General features: G+C 46.3%; 2 protein-coding genes across 9 annotated transcripts in view; one reads left to right on the plus strand and one right to left on the minus strand.

Annotated features, from left to right (window-relative positions):
- Positions 1-2107: 2107 nt before the first annotated feature.
- On the minus strand, positions 2108-22014 carry dlg4b (discs, large homolog 4b (Drosophila)). Of its 6 annotated transcripts, XM_020587512.1 has the most exons (21): positions 21852-22014; positions 20703-20821; positions 18709-18828; positions 16788-16858; positions 13416-13541; positions 8136-8186; positions 6823-6947; positions 6542-6711; positions 6179-6315; positions 5890-6040; positions 5335-5603; positions 4933-5035; positions 4731-4827; positions 4363-4539; positions 4227-4264; positions 4087-4134; positions 3774-3875; positions 3518-3690; positions 3032-3141; positions 2812-2903; positions 2108-2734 (listed from the first exon to the last, which is right to left on the minus strand). In XM_020587512.1, the coding sequence occupies exons 3-21, from the start codon at positions 18803-18805 to the stop codon at positions 2628-2630; spliced, it is 2244 nt and encodes a 747-aa protein (XP_020443168.1). In that variant the 5' UTR covers positions 18806-18828; positions 20703-20821; positions 21852-22014; the 3' UTR covers positions 2108-2627. The 6 variants fall into 6 exon arrangements, with proteins under 6 accessions (XP_020443168.1, XP_020443167.1, XP_020443169.1 ...); XM_020587511.1 differs by lacking the exons at positions 20703-20821; positions 21852-22014 and adding an exon at positions 19852-20015; XM_020587513.1 differs by lacking the exons at positions 16788-16858; positions 18709-18828; positions 20703-20821; positions 21852-22014 and adding an exon at positions 16261-16761.
- Positions 22015-22200: 186 nt separating this feature from the next.
- The window catches only part of mepceb (methylphosphate capping enzyme b), a 6012-nt gene continuing 3604 nt past the window's right edge, over positions 22201-24608 (plus strand). The window contains exons 1-3 of one of the 3 annotated variants that reach the window (XM_020587518.1): positions 22201-22277; positions 23384-23764; positions 23960-24243. In XM_020587518.1, the coding sequence (XP_020443174.1) occupies positions 23391-23764; positions 23960-24243 (658 nt within the window). In that variant the 5' untranslated portion in view covers positions 22201-22277; positions 23384-23390. The other 2 variants (XM_020587519.1, XM_020587517.1) reach the window with 2 other exon arrangements.

A 24608-nucleotide genomic window follows, 5' to 3' on the forward strand; every position in this document is an offset into this window, starting at 1 on the left:
CACACACACATGCACACTGAAGGACACACAGGGGACCACAAGGCTCCAAAACCTGGAGGACAGCTGTGGCTCAGCTGCTGACCTCAGGTGTTCCCACTGACCTCCATCTCCCTCCGAGCTGTCGGACCCGGCCACTCTTCTGTGGACCAGACACCAAACAGTTGAATGTAACCATCTTGTCTGTTTGATTCACTGAGAAAAGGAGCAGAAGCAAATTAAACCAACTTGGTAAACATGTGTGAATGTCAAACTGTCTCAAAGGGTGAAACTCACTACAAGCTGCTAAATTATCCTAAAAATAAAATAGCGCACGTGATGGAAAGTCATTCATGATGACGAGTTCATTCAGAGTCCTGTTCATGGAGCAGCAGCACACAGACACAGAGCAGGTGTAGACATAAGACAAGAGCAGGATGTAGCTGTAGTTGACGTTACAACAGACCTGTGATGAACTTCTGCAGGGTCTTTGTCCTCATACCTGTTCCCAAACAGGCCTGTGTGCTGGCGTTAGCATCAGGCTAGCAGAAATATTTTAGACTTTAACACTGAGCCGATTAAATTCAGCAGAGGGATGAACAAACTCAGATTGACTTTAAAATGCAGGGACAGGATTTAAATGTCAGGAGGACTCAACTCACAGAGAGACAGGAGCTCGCTGTGTTACTGACCATCTGTGCGGAGCTGCACAGTGAGGGACAGGTGTGTCAGGTGACAGGAAACAGAAGGAGAGTCTGGAGGCCGGAGGGGGAACAGCAGAAAGGCCAGAAGACACGGTTACATAAACTACCTCAACATGTCGGTCTGGCACTTCTTAGGCCAGACTGTGGGTGTTGAGGTTTAATCAGCATTTAAGGTGATTTATTGGTTTAATTCCGTCTGAACGAGGTGTCGGCGTTCAACACCTTGTTATTAACTATTAACATCCAAGTCATTTTATTAATATTTAAGATGATCAGTTTGTATCAATACATGAATCAGACAGAGGTCAGGTTCTGCTTTTATAAGGAATTTATTTCAATATTTCAACAGCTGAATTTAATTTATAACTAGTTGGTATCATTATACAACAGGTCATGAAACCACTAGTGTCCTCGGTACTGGAGTGTGTGTCAGGGTCATCGGTACTCACATGTACTGCAGTGTCCAGACGGTTTGTGACAGTGCTCATACAGAAAATACTACCGTGAGTGCGATCAATAATCTTTATCAATCATTAGGATCATTTTTATTAGTACTATAATTAATCACATGACCCTAATACTCAGTCTGAAATCCCACTGGAACCATCAGAGACCAGTGGCCATGTTGGATCCACCGTTGGTCCCAGTTGCCATGGTTCACACGACTTTCTGTCATTGATGTTGCCACACAACATGCCCCTCCTCCAGGAAATGTGTGTGAGCTCCCAAAGCAGTGTGGGTAAAGGAGTCCATAGAACAGGAGCAGGGGATCATGGGTACTGGTAGCACAGACCCACAGCTGTGCCTCAAAAATCTTTAGCTGGCAATTGTGGGTAACGTAGTCCTTCTGTGCGGTCGTAGGTGGTATAATCCTTCACCACAGCAGGGAACTGTGGGTAATGTAGTTCAAAGCCTTCTGCTTAAAAATGAAATAGTCTTTAGTTTTGCCTCCTTGTTGTTGCATGTTGTTGAGAGACAGCAATCGGTAAAAACTGTTCGAACTGTCCACTGCCTCAAAAGAGGACTGATGGTGTTGTAGTCTAGAAGAAGGGTGTTGTAGTCCAGATGAGGGAGTTTGGGGATCGTAGTTCAAACACAGAGGGACTGAGGGTGTCACAGTCCAGGTGAAGAGGATTTGGGAGAATGTAGTCCAGACAGAATGAGACTGTGGGTGTCGTAGTCCAGATATGTGAGGTCTAAGTCTAAGAAGAAAATGATTGTGGATGTTGTAGTCCAGACAGAGAGGGTTTAGGGTGTTGTCCAGATCAGGGTGGCTGTAGTCTAAGCAGCCATAGATCCTGGGGGTTGTAGTCAGGTGGGGGTGAGCATTGTAGTGCAAGTAAAGGAGGGATTAGGGCATTGTAGTCCAGACAGACAGGGACTGCAGCTCCTGTCGCCCAAACCTTGGAGCTTCAGGCATTGTAAAAGAGGATTGTGGGTGTTGTAGTCCAGGCAGAGGTGGAATATGGGCGATGTAGTCCAGTAGTTGTTGGATACTTTAAGCCCTGAATAGACTGTGTGTTTGAGCCCCATCGTTTTATTTACAGTCACACAAGTCTTTATGTACACTACACACAAACGCACACACACACTCACCATTTTCACACCACATAAATAAATAAATAGATCAAATCAATAAATATGAAGATATAAATACTTCAGTACCAAGTGAACTCTATAGTCTGTGATTCATTATTTACTGATAATACAGGATTATTGAATCAACACATAATTAATCAATCACCCGTCTGTCTCCTTCTTTTCCTCTGATGCTCAGACAGGTGGAGAATGAGACAGGTCCATCTCTTGGTTGGCACGGTTACAGCATCCAACCAGTCACGCCGCTCACTCGTCACCCTTCCATAGAAAGAAACAAAAATGATGAAAACATACAGTAGGGTTCAGTCGGGTTCCTGGGAGACAGCACCTGTGGCAGGTAATGACCAATCAGAGCCTGTCATGGGTGAGGACCCAGATGTAAGGGCCGCTCTGCTCCTCGATGACGATTTTGACCAGGTGGTAGACCTCCTCGAAGCTGTCGCCGTGCACGATGGCTGCACACACACACAGCAGTTAACACCAAATCTCAAACAGATCTAAGTTCACATGTGTCCAGGTGCTGAGTCTTTACCTGTGAAACACTCCAGGAAGTCCTGTTCTAGTTTGATGGCTCGGTCCAGAGCTTTCCTTGCCTGATCCTTTGACAGACACTTGTTCAGATCCCTGCACACACACACACACCGTACATTCAGGCGTCAGTTATTTTAACTTAAACTCCAGGTGTAACAGCAGCTAGCACGTCACGTCTTTAGCCTCTGTCATGTGACACATCTATGACCTCACTGACTTACAGGATGTTCTCCAGGGATCGAGGTCGGATGAAGATGGCGATGGGGTGGAGCTGAGCCGCCTGCAGCCTCCTCACCGCATTGGCCGACACATCCAGGATACAGTGTTTCCCCTGGTCAACACACACACACCACTATGTAAAGCATAATATCTTTAAAGCATGAGGTCGGTGAGTTTGTCTGTCTGTGTCATCCCCCCCACCCACCACACCCAGCTGCTCTCACTGCACAGAGTACCCTGCTCCAGCCGGTTGTTGAAACAGTGAGCGCACTAACATTGTCGGTTTAGGTCTCTGGGTTGGATTTGTGGGAAATAACAAAAACATACAAACTCACCGGCCTTATCCCTTTAAACATCACCATGGTAACTACAACATCCTAAAGAGATCACTATAAAAATACAATATCAACCATGAACACCGTAACCTTACAACCTTAACCCTGATGATAATGCTTCAGAACGGTCTCCATGGTAACCGGCAGTCTCACCTGCTCGGCCACCTGTCTGACGCTCTGTACCGATGTCCCGTACAGGTGGTTGTTGTACTGCCCCGCCTCGATGAAGCGATGCGACTGGATGTCTCGCTCCATCTGTTCCCGTGACGCCACAAAGTGGTAGTCCCGCCCATCAACCTCGTAGTCCCTCTGAGGGCGCGTTGTGTCTGCGGAGAGAGACTTAGATCGGTGACTTCCTGTTTGTTCACTTGATGTTTCCTGGTTTTAGCATCGGAAGCCGGAGACTTACGAGGGACGCAGGAGCCAAACTTGTCTGGGAACTCAGACAGGAGGTCGTCGTTGACCCGGTCTTTGGTTGGCCCCAGGATGATGACAGGGCGAGCGTAGTCCACTGGAGAAAGAGAGGGGTGTAAAACTTTATTTACACGTGCTCACGCTGACAGACAAACCTGAAACCATCTATGTATTGTACTGTGTGCCAGTGGAAAAGACGACTCCTCTGTCGAGGTCCTGCCTCTGAGATCTTTGACCTTTAACATACGTATTCATTGAGGGTTCGGAAAATAAAAGAGGAGTTTTCTGAGGCCCAAGAGGCGACTGACCTTTGATCTGAGTAACGAGCTCGTAGCTGTGAACAAAGCCTTCTCTGCCTGTGAGGACAAAAACACAGACATAGAATGACAGTGTTGTGTTTGTGTGCTGCCTGTTTCCTTCCTCCGTGGTCGTGTGTCATACACGTTACCTTTACTCTTCATCCGTGACCACTCCTTCCTCTCCACTCTGAAACACACACACACACACACTGGTGGTTAGACATCAGAAGTGTGCCAACACTCCAGTGCAGTAGCAGTCATATGGATGTGCATACTTGTGTCTACCTGTGTTTGGACGGGATGTAGCCCAGCTCCTCCAGCTCCCCCTGCTGGTTCACCCGCCTGGCGTGCCACCACTCGTCGTCGCCGCTGTCCAGCACGTGAAGAACCTCCCCGAAATTAAAGTCCAGAGCTTGTGACAGGACGCCGCAGTCCCACTGCTTATCGTAGTCAAACAGCGCCCTGACAACAGCCACATGTGACATTAATACTGATGATGTCATCATTATACTCAGGTAGCTCAGGTGGAGACCTCAGAGGCTGTGGACGAGTTCACCTGAACGTGTCTCTGTGAACCAAGCTTACATACAGAGACGTACTGATGTGGCCTGCTCCAGGTGACCTACCTGTCCAGGGGTGGGGACCCGGCTTACCTGACATAGAAGGTGCGGTTGGCTCTCAGACTCCCAGACGAGTTGTTCATCATCTGCTCCCTCAGGTCATGGATCTTTGCTTCAAAGCGACTGTACTCTGCCAACACACACACACACACACACACACACACACAGCTGATGTTAACGATCAGGGCCACGATGACCTGCTACTGGTTGTTGGTGTTTTACTGTGTGCGCTCACCTTCAGGTCTGTACTGTGCTATTATGGTAACGGTCTGCCCAGCGTTCTTCAGTGCTGCTGCCGCCTGCTCGTGTGTGGCGTACCTGAGATCCACACCGTTCACCTGGACACACACACACACACACACACACACAGGCTTGTACCAACAAACTCAGTCAAAACATGGGACACTTACTAGTTACCTAGACACTAATAACACACGGTTCTCGGTGCTGATGATCAGACGTCTGACAGAATATTCATCAAACCACAAATTAGCTCTTCAGGATCTGTTTACATCTGCTCCTCACTCCTGTGAACTGAGACAGGAGGCTTCAGAGGACTCCTAGCAGGGAAGTAAGATCCTCTACAAACACTGGTCACACTGAGGATCTGGTCTGAGGACCTGGTCTGTGTACTCACACTGAGGATCTGGTCCCCCTTCCGGAGCTCTCCGCTCAGGTCTGCTGGTCCTCCTGCGAGGATGAAGGAGATGAATATTCCCTCTCCGTCCTCTCCACCCACGATGTTGAAGCCCAGACCGGTCGACCCGCGTTGCACACAGACTCTGCGGGGCTCTCTGGAGTAGTCGTCCTCTCCCATCATGCCGCGGGGGATAGGCGAGTATCGTCGAGGTGATGGAGGAGGAAGGGCTTGTGGGTAATCACACATGTAGTCAGGCTCCATGTAGGCTGCAGAGACAAGAGAGGAGAGACTAAAGTGCTGCATGTGCAGGCCTCACTACAGCCACATCCTGGTTTATCTGTGGCTTCAGATCTGGACCCAGGTGAGTCTGGGAGGTGAAGTGACTGCAGGTAAACTCACAGGAATGATACAGGTGCTTTTTGTTTGACCAGGGCTAACACTGAACTACTGTAGCTTGTGAGCTGACCACTAACACACTGGCCTCCTGAACCTGTTGGCACCAGTCAGGCATCATAGTGAGGCCTCTGCAGCAGGTGTTACAGGTGTACGTACAGCTGGTCAGGTCGGGGGGGCTGTAGCGGTCAGCGGGGTGGATGTAGTGCGAGGTAGGTGTGGCCACCTTCAGGTAGACCACCTCCCCTGTGTTCTTCAGGGCCAATACAGCGTCTTCATGCAGGACGTCCTCCAGAGACACGTGGTTCACCTGCACAGGTCAAACTCCAGGTTAGACCACAACCTTTAGACCCACTGTACTACAGTAGAGACCAGAGTACTGCTGTACTGTGAATACTACAGTCATGTAACAGGTACAGGATTATATATGTGATGAGTTTCTCCATACAGCCAGTATTTTGTCCCCAATCTGTAGCCGTCCATCACGGTGTGCCGCTCCACCCTCGATGATCTTGGTGACGTAGATGCTGTTATCTCCAGGAACATGCTGGTTCCCCACACCGCCGGCTATACTGAAGCCTAGACCTGGACCCGACAGGGACGGCACAGTCCGTAACAAAGCTCTCAAACACAGTACATTAACCATTAGAAACACTGAAGTTGTGAGTGTGTAAACATCTCTGAGATCAGTAAAAAAGAAAAAGAAATACTGTGTCCACCAGAGGGCAGCAGAAACACACTGCTACAAGGAAAGCTCTACACCTCCTCTCCTCTCCTCCTTGTCTCCTTGTCTCTTTGTCTCTTTTCCTACCTTTCGGTCCTTTCATCAGTTTGATCTGTGTGATGCGTTCGCTCGGTGGGCGTCGTCGCAGGACGTACAGCCTAACGACAGGCCCCGCCTCCTTCAGCGCCTCCACGGCGATGGAGTGAGTGACCTCACGGACATCCACATCATTGACAAACACAATGCTGTCATTCACCCTGGAGACAGACAGAGATGTTTGAACCGTCAGAGGGAGGACAGGTTGGGACTTTTGGGGTTCAGGGCTGCATCCTGTCAACCAGGGTCTTCATGTCTTAATGGTGACGTACCTGAGGCGTCCGTCCTGGGCGGCGGCTCCTCCAGGGATGATCTTGGTGATGAAGATGGACGGGTCGTCTCCGATGTGAGGATTATCGGTTCCTCCAGCGATGCTGAAGCCCAGGCCAGAGTTACCCTGAAAACACACACAGAGGCTCAGTTTGCTGGTTCTTCCCAGAATGCAATGTTTCTGATGAACCGCCACAAAAACCCTCACACCTGTCGGTGTCAGCAGAACAGACTGGGTTAGTGATATTTAGTGTGTAGTTCAGGAGCCCTGGGAGAGTGGAGCACCTCCAGTAACAGAGTGAACTGGGAGTTACAGTTACAGTTACACAGAGACCGTGTACGTCACCGCTGATCAGACTGGGCTCATGGGAGTTACAGTTACAGTTACAGAGACCACGTACGTCACCGCTGATCAGACTGGGCTCATTTAAAAACGAGTCATTTGAGCAGCAGATTGATTCTCTCACTATCAAGAACTCAGAGCCTTAGTTCAGGTCTTTGAAGGATCCCCTTTGGCAGGTCCGGCTGCAGTCTGGCTGAGCCTCTACCAGCTAACTCTCCAGAATCATGTTTCCACTTTGCCGTCTTCTGTTTAGGCCGATGGGCAAAAACGGTGCTTTTCCCCATTTAAAATTACATTTACATCACAGTAAGGTGACAAAAGGGAAGAGGTCTGACAGTTTGTTGAAGTGACAGTAGACTTTTATTTTATCTGTCAGTAAAAAGTACTTCATTTCCACCTGAACTACAGCCGAGTAGACGGAGGACAAATCTTACTCTGGTGTATTAACGTCAAAGAACCAATGTACATAGTTACTGTCCACCACTGTAAACAGTCACCTTCACACACATGGCCATGAGAATGAGCCGGTGTCCAGCTGAGACTGTGAAAGAGTTCAGTGTATTGTCTTACAGAGACGTCAGTAGTGAACTGAGCTCCGTGGACACAGTCTGAACAGTGTGCATGTTTGATATGCAGCGAGCTCAGGATGAGTGACTCATGTAATTATACATCTCAGCTCCGACAGTCTGTGAGTGTTTGTCGATTCAGAGCCAGAGCAGATCTGCAGCCTCACCGATGGAAGTTCAGACTCAGCTGCTTTGATTCTAAAATGTTTCCCAAAATAAGCAGCGGCAGGTTAAAAATAGCTGCTGATGTCAGACGGGTGGAGTTTATTTTGGAGGTGAAGTCAGCTTTGAAACCCAGAGTGACAGTTTATGTGAACAGAGCAGGTTGTTTCTGGACAGTGTGTCTGATGGTGTGTCTCTCACAGTGTGCGTGTCTGACCATGTGTGTTACGGTGTGCGTCCTCACCCTCTCCAGTGTGATCTCCTCATACTCCAGCTCTCCTTCAGATCCGTTCATCTGTAACACAAACACAAAGGGTTACACACATCATCCAGCATCACTCTCTCTGACTACCTGTCTCCATGACAACTCCATGGTAACAGCTGTTCAGCCCTCAGGGGCCGGTTACCTAGGAAACTGTAGCTGTAGCTATAGCGACCATCTCATCCACACAGTCACATGCTCCAGAACATGGATATTACATCACTTCCTGCAGAGACGACGAGTCAAATTTGTTTCAAGCTGAAACATTTAGTTACTTACAGGTTTAAGTGAAGATCAAACACTGACACTCACTTCCATCACGGACTTATTTACATCCAGGATCCAAATACAAACCAAAGTGTAGCAGAACCCACAACCAACACTCGGAGCACATGACGCCGCTCACACTCAGCTACACCTGTTTTCTGCTGTTGTATGAGATTTACTGAGCGTTAATCAGACAATCTCCAGGAGTATGAACAGTGTTAATGTTCATTTATGGGTAGATATGGTAGCACATGCTGTAGTTATAGCCCTGACCCTAACCCGAGCAGGACAAACCATTCATGTCACCCCCCGACTTGAAACTCAGAGTCGGAGGAATCAGGACTCTGATATCGACCATATTTTTCCCGTGATGATCTTAACCAGGCTTAGCTAACAACAACATCCTGTGGCTGGTGGGCACCGATTACAGTAGACCTTCAGATCTGTGCCATAAAAGATAATCCACTTGGCTCACGGTGACCACAGCCGCTCTCCTCTTTAGAAGCAACACTAAAACTTCTGACACTGCCATCAAATGACCTCAACAGTACTCAGCAGACAGCCAATCACAGAGCAGTGTGGCAGCAGGTAAAACCAGCCTCACCTGGCTGTAAATCTGTACCACCTGCCTTCATCACCAAAGACTATGGACATGTATGGTGTTCTCCCGCTCAGTACAAAGGCCTCTGCAGCCAGGAGCAGGTCCAACACTCATCTGTCAAACCCTGACCATAAACTGTTAATAACACTCAGCAGCTGAGCATTTTTATAGCCTGTTAATCCAGAATTAAAATAATGTCTACGTTACTACCACTGAAACTACTCTCTTGTCTGGTGCAGCAGGTGGAGCTTGGACCAAATGACTCTACAGGTCCCTCTGGAGGGGCCCGACCCCTAGGTTGGGAACCACTGGCTGGCTGTATATAACAACCACCTAATGATGTCAGAGAGAATCAGCTATGAGTCAAAATGATGAATTTAACTACATTTCTCTGGTGACACTTCTGCACTTGCAATTATTGTACGTGCACTTGTCGCTAGGTGGCAGGTGGGGACGAAACTATGACAACACAGGGTGGAGAAGCTGGAGTAACAACAGGAGGATCGTAGGCAGCAGAGGGTCATGGGGGGGTGTAGCTGAGACACCACATTCTGTCTCGCTGTCACTGGGTTATCAGACTGTGTAGAACATCCGAGCTGAGAGGACACATTGATGCTAATGGGCCGATGTCTGCGCTGCACTAGCATCAGCGTGCTCCCGCCTCCATACAGATCCACAGCTGGTTCACTGCCTGCAGTTACCAGGATGTCTCGTGCAGTCAAGCATAAAGGTTTAGAATGAGGTGAAGCCCGTTTGTCCGTAACACAGTCCAAGTCCCCGAGGGGGCGAGCAGCTGTCAATGCTACAACACACAGTTCACTTCATCCTGTTTGTCCCTGGAGAGTCTGCAGGAGAGCAAACACATAGAGTTATATAACAGAGAGCGAGGGCGAGAGAGGTAAACTGACAGCAGGAGAGAGAGAGTGTGTTACAGCTCTCGCTGAATTAATTAAACCTATTCCTCATTTCCCATGATAGCGCTCTCTCTCTCTCTCTGAGTCTATGTCCCTCGACCACTCATGAGTGCACTGGCAGAGTGCTGTTGTGCTGCACAGAAAGGTCAGAAACATCAGTGCTGAGATGGAAACCTCTCCACGTGTGTCACAGTGCTGTGTGGCTGCGTGGGAGGATGTGCACTGCACATACAGCTTCAGCCTGAGAGGAACTGGACCACGAGGTCTAAAGATGGAAGGTTTAACATCTTCAGATGCAACAGGTGTAGTGGCTACCATGCTCACAGTGCAGCAGGTTAGCATGCTAATGTTAGCTAATAGCAGTAAATGCTGTGTCCAGCCGAGGCTGAGGGGAAAGTCTGCATTACCTAACATTAACATGCTGCCCTGCTGATGGTGTGACATGAGTAGGGTCCCCACAGTTAGTACGGTTCATCCTAGAGGGGACAGGAATGAACCACATTTCATCCCAGTCCAACCAGTAACTCTTGAGATATCTCAGCCTGAAACCAACCGACTGATGGTGAAAAATCAAACTTGAACTGGTCAGATAAAAACAGCATTTAGAATCAGGAGTATCAGATCTGGAGAAGACGTCTTTGATTCAGTGCAGAAGATGGAACGCATCTAACTTGAACTGGTCAGGTAAAAACAGCATTTAGAGTCAGGAGTATCAAATCTTTGATTCAGTGCAGAAGATGGAACGGTGCTGGAAATCTGCAGCACCTGTGAGAATCCTCCCCAGGAAACGACGGTCATGAGACACCCTGAAAATGACGGCGTAGGTCTACGGCACAGAGTGATAAGCTGGACCAGGGTCTGGACTCACACACATCACTCTCTCTGCACACATTCACCGGTCCTGCTGGTCTCTGGACACGGTTTGTGCACAATAACACACACATACAAAATCACCGGCTGCGTCTTTTAATTAACTGACATATTAACTGTGCTTAGAGCCAGGCTCAAAGCCTCCGCCATCACTGCTGGTTGGATTGTGTGCAGTGCATTCTGGGATACTTGGATCCCAAAGTTCCAGGTACACAAGCAAAGAGAAGGACGTCAACTAAGAAAGGTCTCAGCTTTCCAATTTCCTGTCTTTAACATTGGCCCCGCCTCCAGCCGGAGCCAGGTCACTGAAACTTTCACCTTGCTACATCATGATTGGTCCAACAACAGGCCCCTCCCCCTCCTCTGCTGAGCCAAACACATGTTAATGAATCCAATTAAGCCTGTGATTTACCGTGCAGGACTAATTGAAACACGTCCTACCATCCTCTGTCGGTGTCTCTTCGCCCTCCTCACGTTGTTGATGAATCTTCGTCCCATCTTCTTGGCGTACCACACCGACACAAACATCACTCCTGTCCCTCTGCAGGAGCACCGGTGTTACATAAAGACGGGTGGTGGAGCAACGGATGAATAATTAACCAGCAACAACAGCGAGAGAGGTGGAGAAGTGGTTCTCAGCAGGGACGACACCTGACGAAGTGGCGAGCCACAGACATGACTGACAGCTCAGCACATCCCTTGTTCGCCCAGAGACGGGGGACCAGATATGTAACACGAAGCCTCAGCTGAATGAAGAGAAACGAGACGAATGAACGAACGAATCCTCCACACAAAAAGGAGAGGCTGTTAATCGCTCGCCCTCTCTGTCATCCCTCGTTCCTCCTACACTCGCCCACTCTCTCTCTGCTCGACCCTGCTGACGCTCCGCTGCACATCGCTCTCTCTCTCTCTGTGTCTCTATGTCTCTCTACCTCGCCCTCTTGCTCTCTAAAGGAATCCCCTCCCCTCTGTGATGTCACTGGGCCGCTGGCCGGGGGAGACAGAGAGAGAGAGAGAGAGAGAGAGAGAAGGAGAAGATTAAGAATAAAAAGAAAAGGGAGAGAGAGTAAAATAATAATTTCACACACACACGCACCAACATTCCAACTGTTGTTGCCATAGCAATGCCCCCTCACCCCTCCCTCTCCTGTCCTCTCCCCTCCCTAGAATTCTTGTTGTTGCCATGGTGACGGCCGAGCAGATAAAAGCAGAGGGATGCATCACATTCAGAGTGGGCATGGGCAGCCCACACCTACGTGTGTGTGTGTTTGGTCAGTGTGTGTGTCTGTACGTATCTTTACTACACTGTGGACGAATCTCTGCTCGATTCCGTCGCTGTGAGGACGTGTTGTCCCCTCCTCACACCTTCAAAGGCTGTTTGAGGGCTCAGACCTGGTTTTAGGGTTCAGGGTAGAACCAGGTTTAGGTTCAGGGTTGTGTTTAGACAGGGGTGATGGCTGGGGGGTAAAGGGGTGCACAAGGTCAGTGAGGGTCGTCACCAGGACAGACCGTCAGTGACTCAGAGTGCTGTGGCTGCACCACTGATCTCTGTGAGTAACAAAGCCACAGCTGACCTCAGACCTGCTCACATCACTGACACGCACCAGGAAACCTGGTCTGAGATCTGTTCACTGTGTAAAGTTTGACACACGCCCCAGGCTGAACAGGCCCCTGAGCCTCTTCAAAGACCTTTTCAAGGACCCCAAGATGCCTTCAATGACCTTTTAATCCCTCGTACATCCTCATATGCACTGTAGACGTTTTCAGCCAGAGTTCCTCAGTTTAGTTTGAGCTATATTCACTGAATTCCTGGTAAATGTTGAGCTCAGTTTGCAGTGGACAGTGTCCTCTGCTGGAGAGAAACAGACTCTATGCTGCAGATCACACACACAGTTACAGTGTTGTTTCAAAGATATGTCTTACACAGGTGTCGTACTGACCAAGATCAGAGTGCAGGTATCTCTGTGACAGTAAACACATGTTCATTAAACACAGTGATGCTGCCTCCTGTTGGTGGAACAACCAACAATATTCTGAAGGATCTTTCAAAGCTCTGCAGCCTCCTCACTGCATGGTGTTGGCCTTTAGTATTAAGCAATTACCTGGAACAACCTCAAAGAACTATCACAGGTTCATCATATTCTGCTCAAGGATCTTCCCAAGGACCCCACCACCTCCTTGAAGACCTGCAGACTTTCTGACTGATCTCACAAACCTCATCAAGGGGCACCCAGAATATCCTTAAGGACAATAGTAATCTTTTCAAACCCCCCTAAAACCACACGGGCCTCTTCAAGGACCCCTGGGAGCTTCTCAAAGATCTCTCAAGCCTTCTCAAGGATCCACAACCACCTGAAAGAACTCTGGAACATCCTCAGTGTTGTCATGATCTCCAAACCTCATGAAGGACTGTGCAACCTCATCCCGGACCTGTCAAGGCACTCTCAAGTCTCCTCATTGACCTCTAGGATATTCTCAAGGACCTTTTGCAAACCTCCTTACAAACTTCTTGAAGCCAGAAAAGTCCCACCTACACAGTTTGACTGACAGCTGAATTCTTTGAAGGGTAGTGCACAGTAATGACCTCAGTGTGTGTGTGTGTATACATACAGTGAGTGCAGCAGGGTGTGTGTATCCATCCAGGTGTGCGTGGCTCAGCTCAGTGCTGCGTCCTTGGGTCACGTGACCGGGGCTAGGGTCAACAGGTGGAGTCTCATCATCTTGGTAACGATACTTCTGCAGAGACAGGTGTTAGCATTAGCTGTCAGCATTAGCTAGCTGACCCCTGTGGAAAATGCATGGAAACCCTAGCATCTGTGAGAACGTGCACTTTATTTCATTAGTGTCAACACAAACAGAGCTCATACTAATGAGCCTCTAGCTGATGTTTTTCAAAATTATTCAAATTCATTATCATATGTCAGATATTCAGCAAGTGGCCAAATGTTTGTAGACACTGATCTCAAAATCATGGGCATTATTCTGCTGCTAACATGGATGTGGGGGGTTGCAGCACCCCCTCAGAGCCTCTTACACCTCCTCATGGGCCATTAAACCTTCTCATAGCCTTACATCCTCCCCAGGGATGTCCCCAACCTCAGTGCTGGTTTTGGCAGTTAGTGCCAAGCACTACCCTGGAACCCCAACAGGAACCTCCAGGACCTCCCCAAGGACCAAAACACCTGAAGCTCTTCACTGATACTTATAACCTTCTCAGGGAGCTCACAAACCTTCTCAAGCACCTTTCCAGGAGTCAGAAGAACCTCCTCTTGTTTAACATGAGGCCAATTTCAGTTTTTCCTTCAACACTAGCTTTCAACTAAATTTTACAGGGTAAAAACCTGATTAAAGCCTCTTTTAAAACTAATGTACTCCTTAATATTAGTGCAGTTAATCAATCAAAATCTATCAAAGCTGAATATATTATTGACCATTGCATTACATAACCTGCCAACAGCTCTTTATATACAAGTCATTACTGTCAGATGAATGGGAGTTTAAGGATAAAATATTTTACTTTTTAAATGTTAAAGAGCAACACACTGTCAAAGTCGGGTAGAATCTAGACTGATCTGATTGGTTATTAATCCATGACATCATCACAGACACAAGGTGACCCGAGACTCATTCCTATTCCAAACCTCATCCAGACCGGAGAGAATTTAATTGAGGGAACGGAGGTACAAAGGAGTGATGGACGAGGTGAAGGGGAGACAGAGGAAGAGAGGGAAGGAAGAAAAAAACGGAGCAAGAGGAAAGACAACAAAAACAAGTAGGTAATCAACAGAAGATTAAAAAAGGAAAACAACAAAACAGGAAAGAAGAAAAATAATGAAAGAATAACAGGAAGCAGACGACGATGGACAGAGTGAAGTAAATAACGTCGGTCTGTTAACCTGTTGTCAGGTAAACCAGTCCAAAACCAGCACAAACCAGTAACAAGTGACTTGAACAGGACCACTGATGTGTGTCGCACATATCAGTAACTCAACACACTAATGAATGAAGAAGCCCTGACCTCTGACCTCTGATGACGTGAGCTCACCCAGACTCTGAGGGATCAGCTCTGACTCCAGATCAGCGGGAGACAGGGAGCAGTTAACCAGTCGCAGTACAGAGGTCTATAAATACCCCGGCTGTGTACAGTGTGTTGACGTGTTGCTGGAAATCTGCCGGGCTCATAATTACAGTCTGTGTTTACACGCGTGTGTCTGAGTGACATGTGGCAGTACCGCACACCGTACTCTACACTCTGGCAGACATGTGCACTTCATTTACAGCTACAACAACAATGACAACACCATGTTGTTCATCGAGTGGCTGTTGTACAATGACCCTCCGGTCCCTGATACTGGGGCGACCTCAGTGTGTTAGTAAAAAACTGGACGACCTGCTCTAACACTGGTGTCCAACACAAACAGGCCAAAAGACCCAGTTTCACACCTGTGTAACATGATACAAACATTATTATTACACTGTTTTAATAAAAACTGTAGTGTGGAACAGATACAAGTGTTTAACAACAGTGCCTCTCCTTATGCCTCCGTTAACACCAGGACATTACCAGACCAAACCAGAGCTAAAACAGCAGTAAATCCTGGACCAAACCAGGACTAAACCACCAAGAAGTACTCCACTAAACTGCAGCTAAAACTCCAACAAATGCTTAACCAATTCAGAACAAAACACCAAGAAATACTGAACTAAATCAGAGACAAAACACAAGGAAATAATGGACCAACCCAGGATTAAACCACCCGGAAATACTCAACTGAACTGGGTCTAAAACGCCAGGAAACACTGAACCAAACCAATTCAGTTCAGTTCAATTTAATTCAAAACAATTCAATTTTATTTGTGTAGCATTAAATCACAACAAATCTCATCTCAAGGCACTTTAAAGGGTTAAAATACTGGGATTGGGGCCAAACTAGGGATTAACCACCAGCAAACACTGAACTAAGTCAGGGCTAAAACAACAACAACAACAACAAAACAGTTTGCTGAGGATAACAATCAATCAGCGAATCAGAACACAAGAGCATTTTAACACAACAAGACCTGTTGCATTTTCGCTGTAACTCAAAATGTAAATATTTACGTTTTGTTCAAATTTAAGATAAAAAGTGATTTCGGTGCCTGTGTCATGTAAAATGTGTGAACACGTCTTTTTACATATGACACACAGTTTACATGTGTTGACCTGAACATTTTGCCAATGGCCCTGCTAACAGCTAGCTACAGGCTCAAGCTAGCCTGAGCTAATGTATGTTTAACCCCCCCCCCCCCCCCCCCCCCCACAAATGGAGAGACACACAGGGTCTTGAATGAAAACAAGACAGCAAACACACACATGAAAACACTGGCTTTGATGGTTTATGAGGACACACGTGTACACACAGTTTATGAGGACACGTGCGTGTGTGTTTTGGTGGATGCGTGCGGGCGGTCTTACCTTGGTGGTGACAATGCAGAGACAGTCCATATCCACACACACACACACCCACACTCACACACACACATTTCCACACGCACTCACACACTCATGCTTGATCGCTCTCTCTTTGTCGCCCTCCCCTCCCTCCTCATCTGTCTGTCTATCCTCCCTCGCTCGCCCGCTCTCTCGCCTCTTCTATCTGTCTGTCAGCACCCAGCGAGCGAGAGAGAGAGAGAGGGGGGCAAGTGAGCAGCGAGACCGATGAAGAAGAAGAAGACTGGTGTTTTTTTGGAGGGGGGAGGGGGCATACACCTCCTTGAGTCACTCGACGGTTGATGACAAAAAGAGAGTGAGAGAGGCAAAGAGACAGAGACAGAATAAGAGAAAGAGAGGAGGAGGAGGTGGGGACTGGGCGCCTGTTGCCATGGTGTTATGCAGCTGTTGCCCCGGTAATGCTGCTGCAGCTGTTGCTAGGTAACAGTGATGAGTGTTGCCATGTGGACCAAAGAGAGAGAGAGAGAAAATGTGTGTGTGTGTGTTCATACCTGTCCAGGTGTGTGCTGTTGGCTCGCCGTCTGGTTCTCACACACGGTCAGCTCGTAAAACTCCTGAATGTCTACACACGTGCACACACACGCACACACACATTAACTTTGTGCCAGGTGTGTGATGTCACTCAGGTGACATGGAACAGTTCTGACCAATCACATCATTCCAGTACTGGAAAGTAATTAAGTACATTAAAGAACAATTTTAAGGTACTTGTACTTCCCCCTTGATGTCACAGTTCATACTTTTACTGCATTACATTTATTTTCAGCTGTAGTCCTGTTTACAAACTAACATACAGAGGTTTACAAAACATGGTGATGTGTTACACAGCTGATATTTCTGGCCATGTTTGCTTAGACATACATGGAATTTGTGCAGAGACTCTCAGTTTGCTTTTAAGTTTCATCAAGACAGTAAAAATGTGTGCTTAAAGTAGAGGAGAAAAAAGAGTACCAATCTATAATATACACACATATGCACACTGTGGGCAGAGGAGCTTTCAAAACGTTATGAACAGTAGCTATAGTTGTGATTTATTACACTGTGGTTAAATGCCATGTCCCGTCATAACTTCCTGTCTTTACATACATTATTCCACAATTTATACAAGTTGAGCTAATACATTAATCTGTTGTTTTCATAATGGTTTAAATCATTTTTCATGGTTTCAGCATCTGAAAAGCTTCTTCTTTTAAATATTTGAGCCTGAGCGCTGACAGGTTGTTAGAGGTGCAGCTGAATAACACTAATGACCTGCACCAGTAACAGTACAGTCCTGGCAGAGCGCTGCAGAGCCCAGCAGGGGGCGCCACAGTACGATGGCGGCTGGACTCGTGCATTGCAACAGAAACAAGTGTATTCACATTGTGCAGACATGTGTTTCCTCATTGTGTAAAAGACTCCAAACTAAAATCCTTTACCTTGAACACAGTACTGAGTAATTTACAGTGAGGTGCCACAGCACTAATCAACAGTTTGTTTAATCTGTCGGTGTTTCCTTCTCAAGTCAAGATTTTTATTTGCCATTTATGCATAAACAGACAGTCTAGGCATAGAGGAATTCTTGTACAGCTCTCCTTTGGAGTCTGATATTGGAGTTCTCTGATTTTAACTTGAACAACATGACGTCAACATGTCTGCTTTCACCAGCCCACCTGCTGATGAGATCAGCCAATCAGAGCACAGATTAGTTAATGTGCGAGGTAACATTAGCTTTGGCTTGTCATGACATCACTTCAGCTTATGAAACAGCACTAACATGCTAGTTTTATTGTGTCCATATCACAGCTACGAGAACAGGACAGGGCGTCACTGTTTGAAGACTTAAAACTACAGTCAGGTGCTGGCATCAGCTCTGCAGAAGGATTTGCTCCTTTTAATCACTGCTCCTGATCATACTGGCCAAAACAGATCTGTTCTCAGTGGAACAGGTAGGGCACAAAATCCACAGTCCTCGTTCTACACCAAAATACAGTCCAGAGTGCTGAAACCTCACATTAGCTTCAGTTCAACTGTGTTCGGTGTATTTTAAACATGAGGACTGTGGATTTTGTTCTTTATCTCTTCCACTGAAATGGATTGAGCAGGTCTGTTCTGGACTAAAATGACAAACCGTTTCCCAGCAACACATAAAAGCACAACTGAAGTAGAGACAAATGACAAAACTTTTCTCAGCAACACATAAAAGCACAACTGAAGTTAACATGACATTATACAAGTAACATTATTTTAATGTTAACATAACACACACTATCATATTTAAGACATTTTAATATGTTTCAAGGCCTAAAATTCATATATTGTATTTTAGACCCACAGAAACCCTGGGGGTTGATATGTTATGTTCTCTAAAATATCAATATAGCAGTAACACGTGTGTGTGTATGTAACATGTGTGAATAACGTGTGTGTTACCCAGCAGAGCCAGGAACAGGTCACTCTGGAAGATGTTGAGCAGTTTCTCTGCACGACCTTTGACCCCCTCAGCAGCCCCGGCCTGACAGGCCTCCATTACCTGCAGAGCACGCTCAGTATCTGAGGATGACAACCAGCGCAAGCTTTACTGGACTCTACTGAACTTACAGCACTTTCCACACATGATCCTGTGACATGTTTCAGTGTTGGCTCACTCTATACTCAAAAAGAACATCAGCATTACACAGTAAAAATGTCAGCAGAACTAAATATCAATACCAACAGAAAGAACATCAGCAGAACTAAATATCAATACCAACAAAGAAGACACGTGTTCTCAGCTCACTTAGAGGCTGCAGCACTGACAGTCGTCTCTTGTCACTGTGGATCCACTGACACATTTCCAGTTAATAGAGATCACTGTGCTCTTCTCTGATGTCTAACAAGCTGAGGACTCCCATCTGAAGCTAATTCATCTGTGAGTCTTTGGCCCTACAAGCTTGTTGACTTCTCACAGCAGCGGCTGGGAAAGAACCAACTGCTAACGTGCTAGCTAGCAGGAACCTGCTAACACTAGTCAGTAACAATAACTCTGAGTTTCTTGCTGTTTTCCCTGTACCAGACTGTTTTTGTTCCCCTGACTCAGAGTTGAGCTCATAGAAACTTTCCGCTGTTACAAAAAAGAATTATTCAGAATTTCAAGGCCACTAATGTCAATACAAAGTTTTCATCTTTATCCCTTAAGTTTTGGCTTTGAGTTTGTCCAACAGAGAATTTTGCTCCATCTTAGAGGAATATTATTAAGAAACCAACTGAATTCTCAGCAAACATTATTTACACATTTTCACAACCATGAGGTAATGACCTGTACCTGGGGAGGCATAAAATGAGGAAATCAGGATTAATGAATGGGCGGGTCAGAGGTCAAAGGTCAGCAGGGGCTAGAAACAGTTGAACAATGTTACTGGTGACAAGAGAGGGACTGAAGAGCAAGAACTGGCTGACAATGTGGAGGACAAGTAAGGAGTGGACACACAACAAATAGACAAACAGATGTACATGTACAAACACACAATACAACAAAAGACACATTTCATACACAAACACACAATCTGAAACACAGCCTTAATAAAAACATCTCACCTCCTCTTTTCAGCGGCATGTTGTCTCTCTGATCCAGGTAAATCCTCTTTAGGGATTGTACAAACACAAAGCATGCTGGGTAATGAAGTCCTAATCCCTCTACTCCTGTCAGTCAAAGAAATGCCCCGCCCACATCCAGCCTTCAGACCAAAGGATTGGACAATACTGTTACTCTGTTAAATTACCATGCTCTCAGGGGTCTATGTTTGTGATTTAGATCAGTAAATAAACGCACAGTAAAGATTTTTACTCAACCTGTTCAGAAAAAAGAACAACAGCTGAAATCCCAAAGCTTTTATTGCAGCTCTGAGGATCAAGAAGGCTGCTGGAGAAGACATAAGCGAGGACACATGAGAGCATCCGTCATGAAAGTTCTTTATGGACCGCCACGCCCCTCTATAAGAAATCAGTGTGTGATTGGATGCTTCATGTGAAGGATCTTACGTAGGCGGCATTAAGATACAAGGAAAAAACACCAGATGAGGAAATGTGGATGTAGGATACATCCTAAATCTCTTATAGGTGCCGTCGCTTCCTTCACTTGCATCTTTTCCTTATGTTTTACTCCCACCCATGTAAGATGTGTGAGAGAAAGATGTGAGGAGAGAGGACTCAAGGAAACATGTCATTAACAACATGTGACGTCCTTTCCTCAGATCCTTCACCAACTGATTTCTGATAAAGGGGCCTGTTGGTTCACAAAAACACTTCTGCCAAGGATGGTCTCGTGCATCCTCAGTCATGGCTCCTCCAGCACCGTCCTCTGTGCTCAATCCGCGGTCCTCAGAGCCGATATAAGACATTTAGAGGTTGCTACATAGGAGCGATCTTATAAGAGACATGAGACGTACCTGCAGTTAAGGGAATAGGGACTCAGCTCCTACATCCATCTTGTCCTTCCTCATGATGACCTCTGACATTTAGTGACCTGTGTCCTCCTTCTGCAGGTGCGCACCAGCTGCTTTATGGTCTGGTTGTTGCAGCAGGTGAATGAATAAATGTTTACAACTTTTTCTTTTACAACAAAGAATTACAACCCACGTTTGGAAATAGCTGCTGGTAACAATACTATTAAAGCTAAGTCAGCACCACCACCAGCTGCTGATCAGTGGATCACAGTGAAACCATCAGCAGGACTGTTTATTTTACTTTCTGTCCAAGAAACATAGTAAGTAACAATTTAGCCAGTAAAGTCCTGAAAACACTGAAATATTTGGTTTAAGATAGGCCACTGTCTCTGCATGTCCCGCCTTAAGTAGCCCATATAAATATGAAGCTACGGTCAACAGCTGGCCAAGAAATGTTTTTATTCACCTTTGGACAAAGCCAGGCCAACTGTTCCCCCGTTTCCAGACTTTATTCTAATAAACTGCTGGCTGTAGCTTCATATTTACTGTACAGACAGGGACTGGGATCAATCTGAACCTGAACTCTCAGAGGAAAAGACAACGTCAATGTTAAACTGTTCGATGAAGCATATTCAGCTGCAGTCTATTCACTGTGTGGATTGTGTAATTTTAATAACAATTTAAATTATCTGGCTTCTCTCTATCCATTTTTGTGTGTGAATACACTTTTTTAAAATAATTATTCATAATCACAATATAATAGCCTATAAACAGTAGGTCTATCTCCTATGAGCTGAATGTAGTCACTGCAAAGTGTCAGGCGGTGAGATCACGTTAAAGTCTGGTTTGTAGAAGTGATAAGTCCGTCAATAATTTATAGTAAAAAGCCTCGTTAAAACAAACTTTTTCATCTTTAATCAACATATTAACTATTCAGATGAAAATTAATAACATAATTCACTGTGTTAATAATATTTGGACCTCATTTGTGCCTCTCAGGCTTACTTTGTCTTTAAACGAATTTTAAAGTACTTGTGGAATATAATGTTAAACAGTTACATATTCTTAAACTACAAACAGCTAAACGTATAAATATTTGTTTCATAGAACGTGTTGGATGACATTTTAAAAAATAAAAACAGTTTGTGTTACCTGCAAAGCCCAAACCAGGGCAGAAAAGTCCACAAACTCATAGGGAGATAACGAGTTCTTGCTCTGTGTGGAGCTAAAAGAAGCTAGGCGTAAACATCTCAGATAAAACTTTTGCTGAAAATGCTCGCTTTGTCTGTGAGTGCCCATAGCAGTTAGATATTTCCCGTTAGACCGTTATTTTTGCTATTAAATCTTTTATTTCTTCGGTTTCAGGCACTACTAAGGACGCCTCTCTATCGGGCCTTTCTCCCGCCTCCCTGACCCGCAACCAATCAGACAGCTGCTTGAGTCTGACTGGTCTCAACTGGGGAAAGGCAGGAGTTCAGCTGGGTACACCATTGGACCGTTCTGTGGTCGCTCACATTGGTCAGCAGCTGGCTTATAAAATGGCAAGTTTTAGCTAAGGAATACGAGGAGACTTGCGAAGTGAGCTACGTTTTTGTTGGTATATAGTTTTTGTTAACCGCATAACTCATTAACCCACGCGGGAGCACACAGACACGGAGAACTCGGTGGGGATCCACGTTCATGCAAAGACTAGGTTTTTAGGACTGTTTTGGTAGTTGTTTTTCTTTAAGGGTGTGCGTGTGTGTTAGCTCCATGCTAGCTGCTTCCTGTGTTATCCGGACGTGGCTAGATGGAGAAGCTAGCTATTTACTTGTTTGTTACGGTTGGTTTGAATGATTAATGACGGCGCTTCGGGATTGGTGGAGGCAGGGGTATGGGCGGAGCTAAGACGGATTTTTAGCGTAGCACGCACATAAATATAAACAGGTCTAAGAGTCAGAAGTCCGAAGACAACAAGACCTCTGCAGGACACGGTGAGTATGACTGATTTACAGTGATTGATTGGTGATAGACCCCCAATAATGGCCACTTGTGAGTCGGTGCAGTTGTATAAATATGTTTGCTGCATTAAAAATGAGCGTGTTTACACGCACGACATCCGGGTTATGTGCCGCACATGGAAACATCCTAGGTTCAGAAACCTGGATGTTGTCTGTAGTTCTTCAATGCAGACCAGGATCTGTGGCCTGTAATCACCTGGTTTCTGATATTTTGTACTGAACTGGTATGAGATGGTGAGAAATCAAGGTGTACCTGCACGGGTGATCAGAAACCTGGAGGTTTGTTATGATCATGTAAACGGGGAATAGCCAGGTTTCTGGAGTTCCATGTTGACACCATATCTTGAATGTGATCAAATCCAGGATAAGACTCAAAACCAAGATACTAAAGTGAATGTAAACATATCGGGGGAGGCCTCTGAGAGTGTTCATCCTTTGGCATCAGAATAAAATCCTGTGCAGTAGACCTGTGTGCTTCTATATAAGCGAACAGTAAACCTGACACTGCATGGACAAGGACAGTTTTACTATAGCTTGATGTCCAAGATCAGATCCAACATAGAAGTTAAAAATGGGAAGTTAATAAAAACTATTATTTACTATATTCGTAAATGCAATGAGTGCTGCAGCTGATTATTTTTTGCTCAATGTGTAGATCACTGTGATTGGCTGATCTGTTCACAGGTGGAAGATGATCAGGATGTCACTGGACAAAGAAACAGTACTCCCTCATGAGGTGCCCATTAAAGTCAGCCCTGCCTTCCCTGCCACCGTCAGCCTATCAGAGCAACCACAGGTGGCTAAGACCCGTCCCCTCTGTGCTAAAAATGGCCTCCAGCCACCCAGCAACAGCCAGACCCCCCTCAACTCCCCCCGTCCGCCATCTCAGAGAATAGGAAAGAGGCGTTACTCCATGGGCATTGGCTTCAAGGGGCTGGCCAAGCGTCGTCACCATGCCAGCAGTGACTGCCAGTCAGAGCCCGTGCTGCCAAGTCAGTTTCTGTTGGGCGGGAACATCTTCGACCCACTAAACCTGAACTCACTGCTGGATGAGGAAGTCAACAGGTAACGTACTTTGTGGCAGTTTCGGGGACAGGAACGCTGTAGCGACTAGTCCGTCTCCACAGGAAACATTTGACGGCTTCTTAAATGTGAGACTTTAATAACTGTGAAGTGTCTTGGATGTAATGTTAGCGTACATCTGAGCACAAACTTGCTTTAAGTTTAAAGTCGTGAACATCAAACTCTTCTTCTCCTCAGGGCAACCAATCAGGAAACACCAAAGTGCTCACCCCTGCCATCCCGGGGCAGAGACCCCGTAGAGATCCTGGTACCCCGTGATATCACTGATCCCCTGAACCTGAAAGGAGGGAGCAAGGATGGGGAGGGGGGAGGTGGAGTCCTGTTGTCCCCCTTGAAGTCCAGGAGGAGACACAGGAACAGACACCATGGAGGAGGAGGAGGAGAGAAGGAGATGATACCTGCTCGACTGTTTCCCTCCACAGCTGTAACACCTGGATCTGTACTGACTCCTAGTGGACCTTGTAAGAAATACAACTTTTCCTGATCAGACCTGATTCACTGTCAGACCCCAGGGGCCTATTTCAAGAAGGCGGTTTAACAAACTCAGAGCTCAAACCTGAACTCTGAGTTGACTTACCCAGAGTTGGAAAACTTTTCGGTTTCAGAACAGCTGAAAAGAGTTGGTTTAATCAACTCTGAGTTGTTTGACTCAGAGTTAGGCGCGTGCCACGCGACTATAAAAAGCCCTGAACAATGGAGTGAAGAAATTACGAGTCACCATGGCAACAGGACCAAGCCAAAATAGGTCTGCGTTTTTCCCCGACAGAAATGGATGTGCTACTACAAGCATATAGTGACTACGAGCCCATATTTCGTAAAAAAAAAA

The sequence above is a fragment of the Monopterus albus genome, unplaced genomic scaffold (genome assembly GCF_001952655.1).
Source record: "Monopterus albus unplaced genomic scaffold, M_albus_1.0 scaffold460.1, whole genome shotgun sequence".
In the NCBI taxonomy this organism is placed as follows: Eukaryota; Metazoa; Chordata; class Actinopteri; order Synbranchiformes; family Synbranchidae; genus Monopterus; species Monopterus albus.

Bases quoted from the DNA above. Each gene is read 5' to 3' on its own strand.
- dlg4b (XM_020587511.1), bottom strand. The intron at 3,691-3,773 runs GTAAGTCTCCGG...CTCTCTCCGCAG, and splicing joins GTTTGGCTCCTGCGTCCCTC to ACACAACGCGCCCTCAGAGG. The intron at 2,904-3,031 runs GTAAGTCAGTGA...GTGTGTGTGCAG, and splicing joins CGATCCCTGGAGAACATCCT to GGATCTGAACAAGTGTCTGT.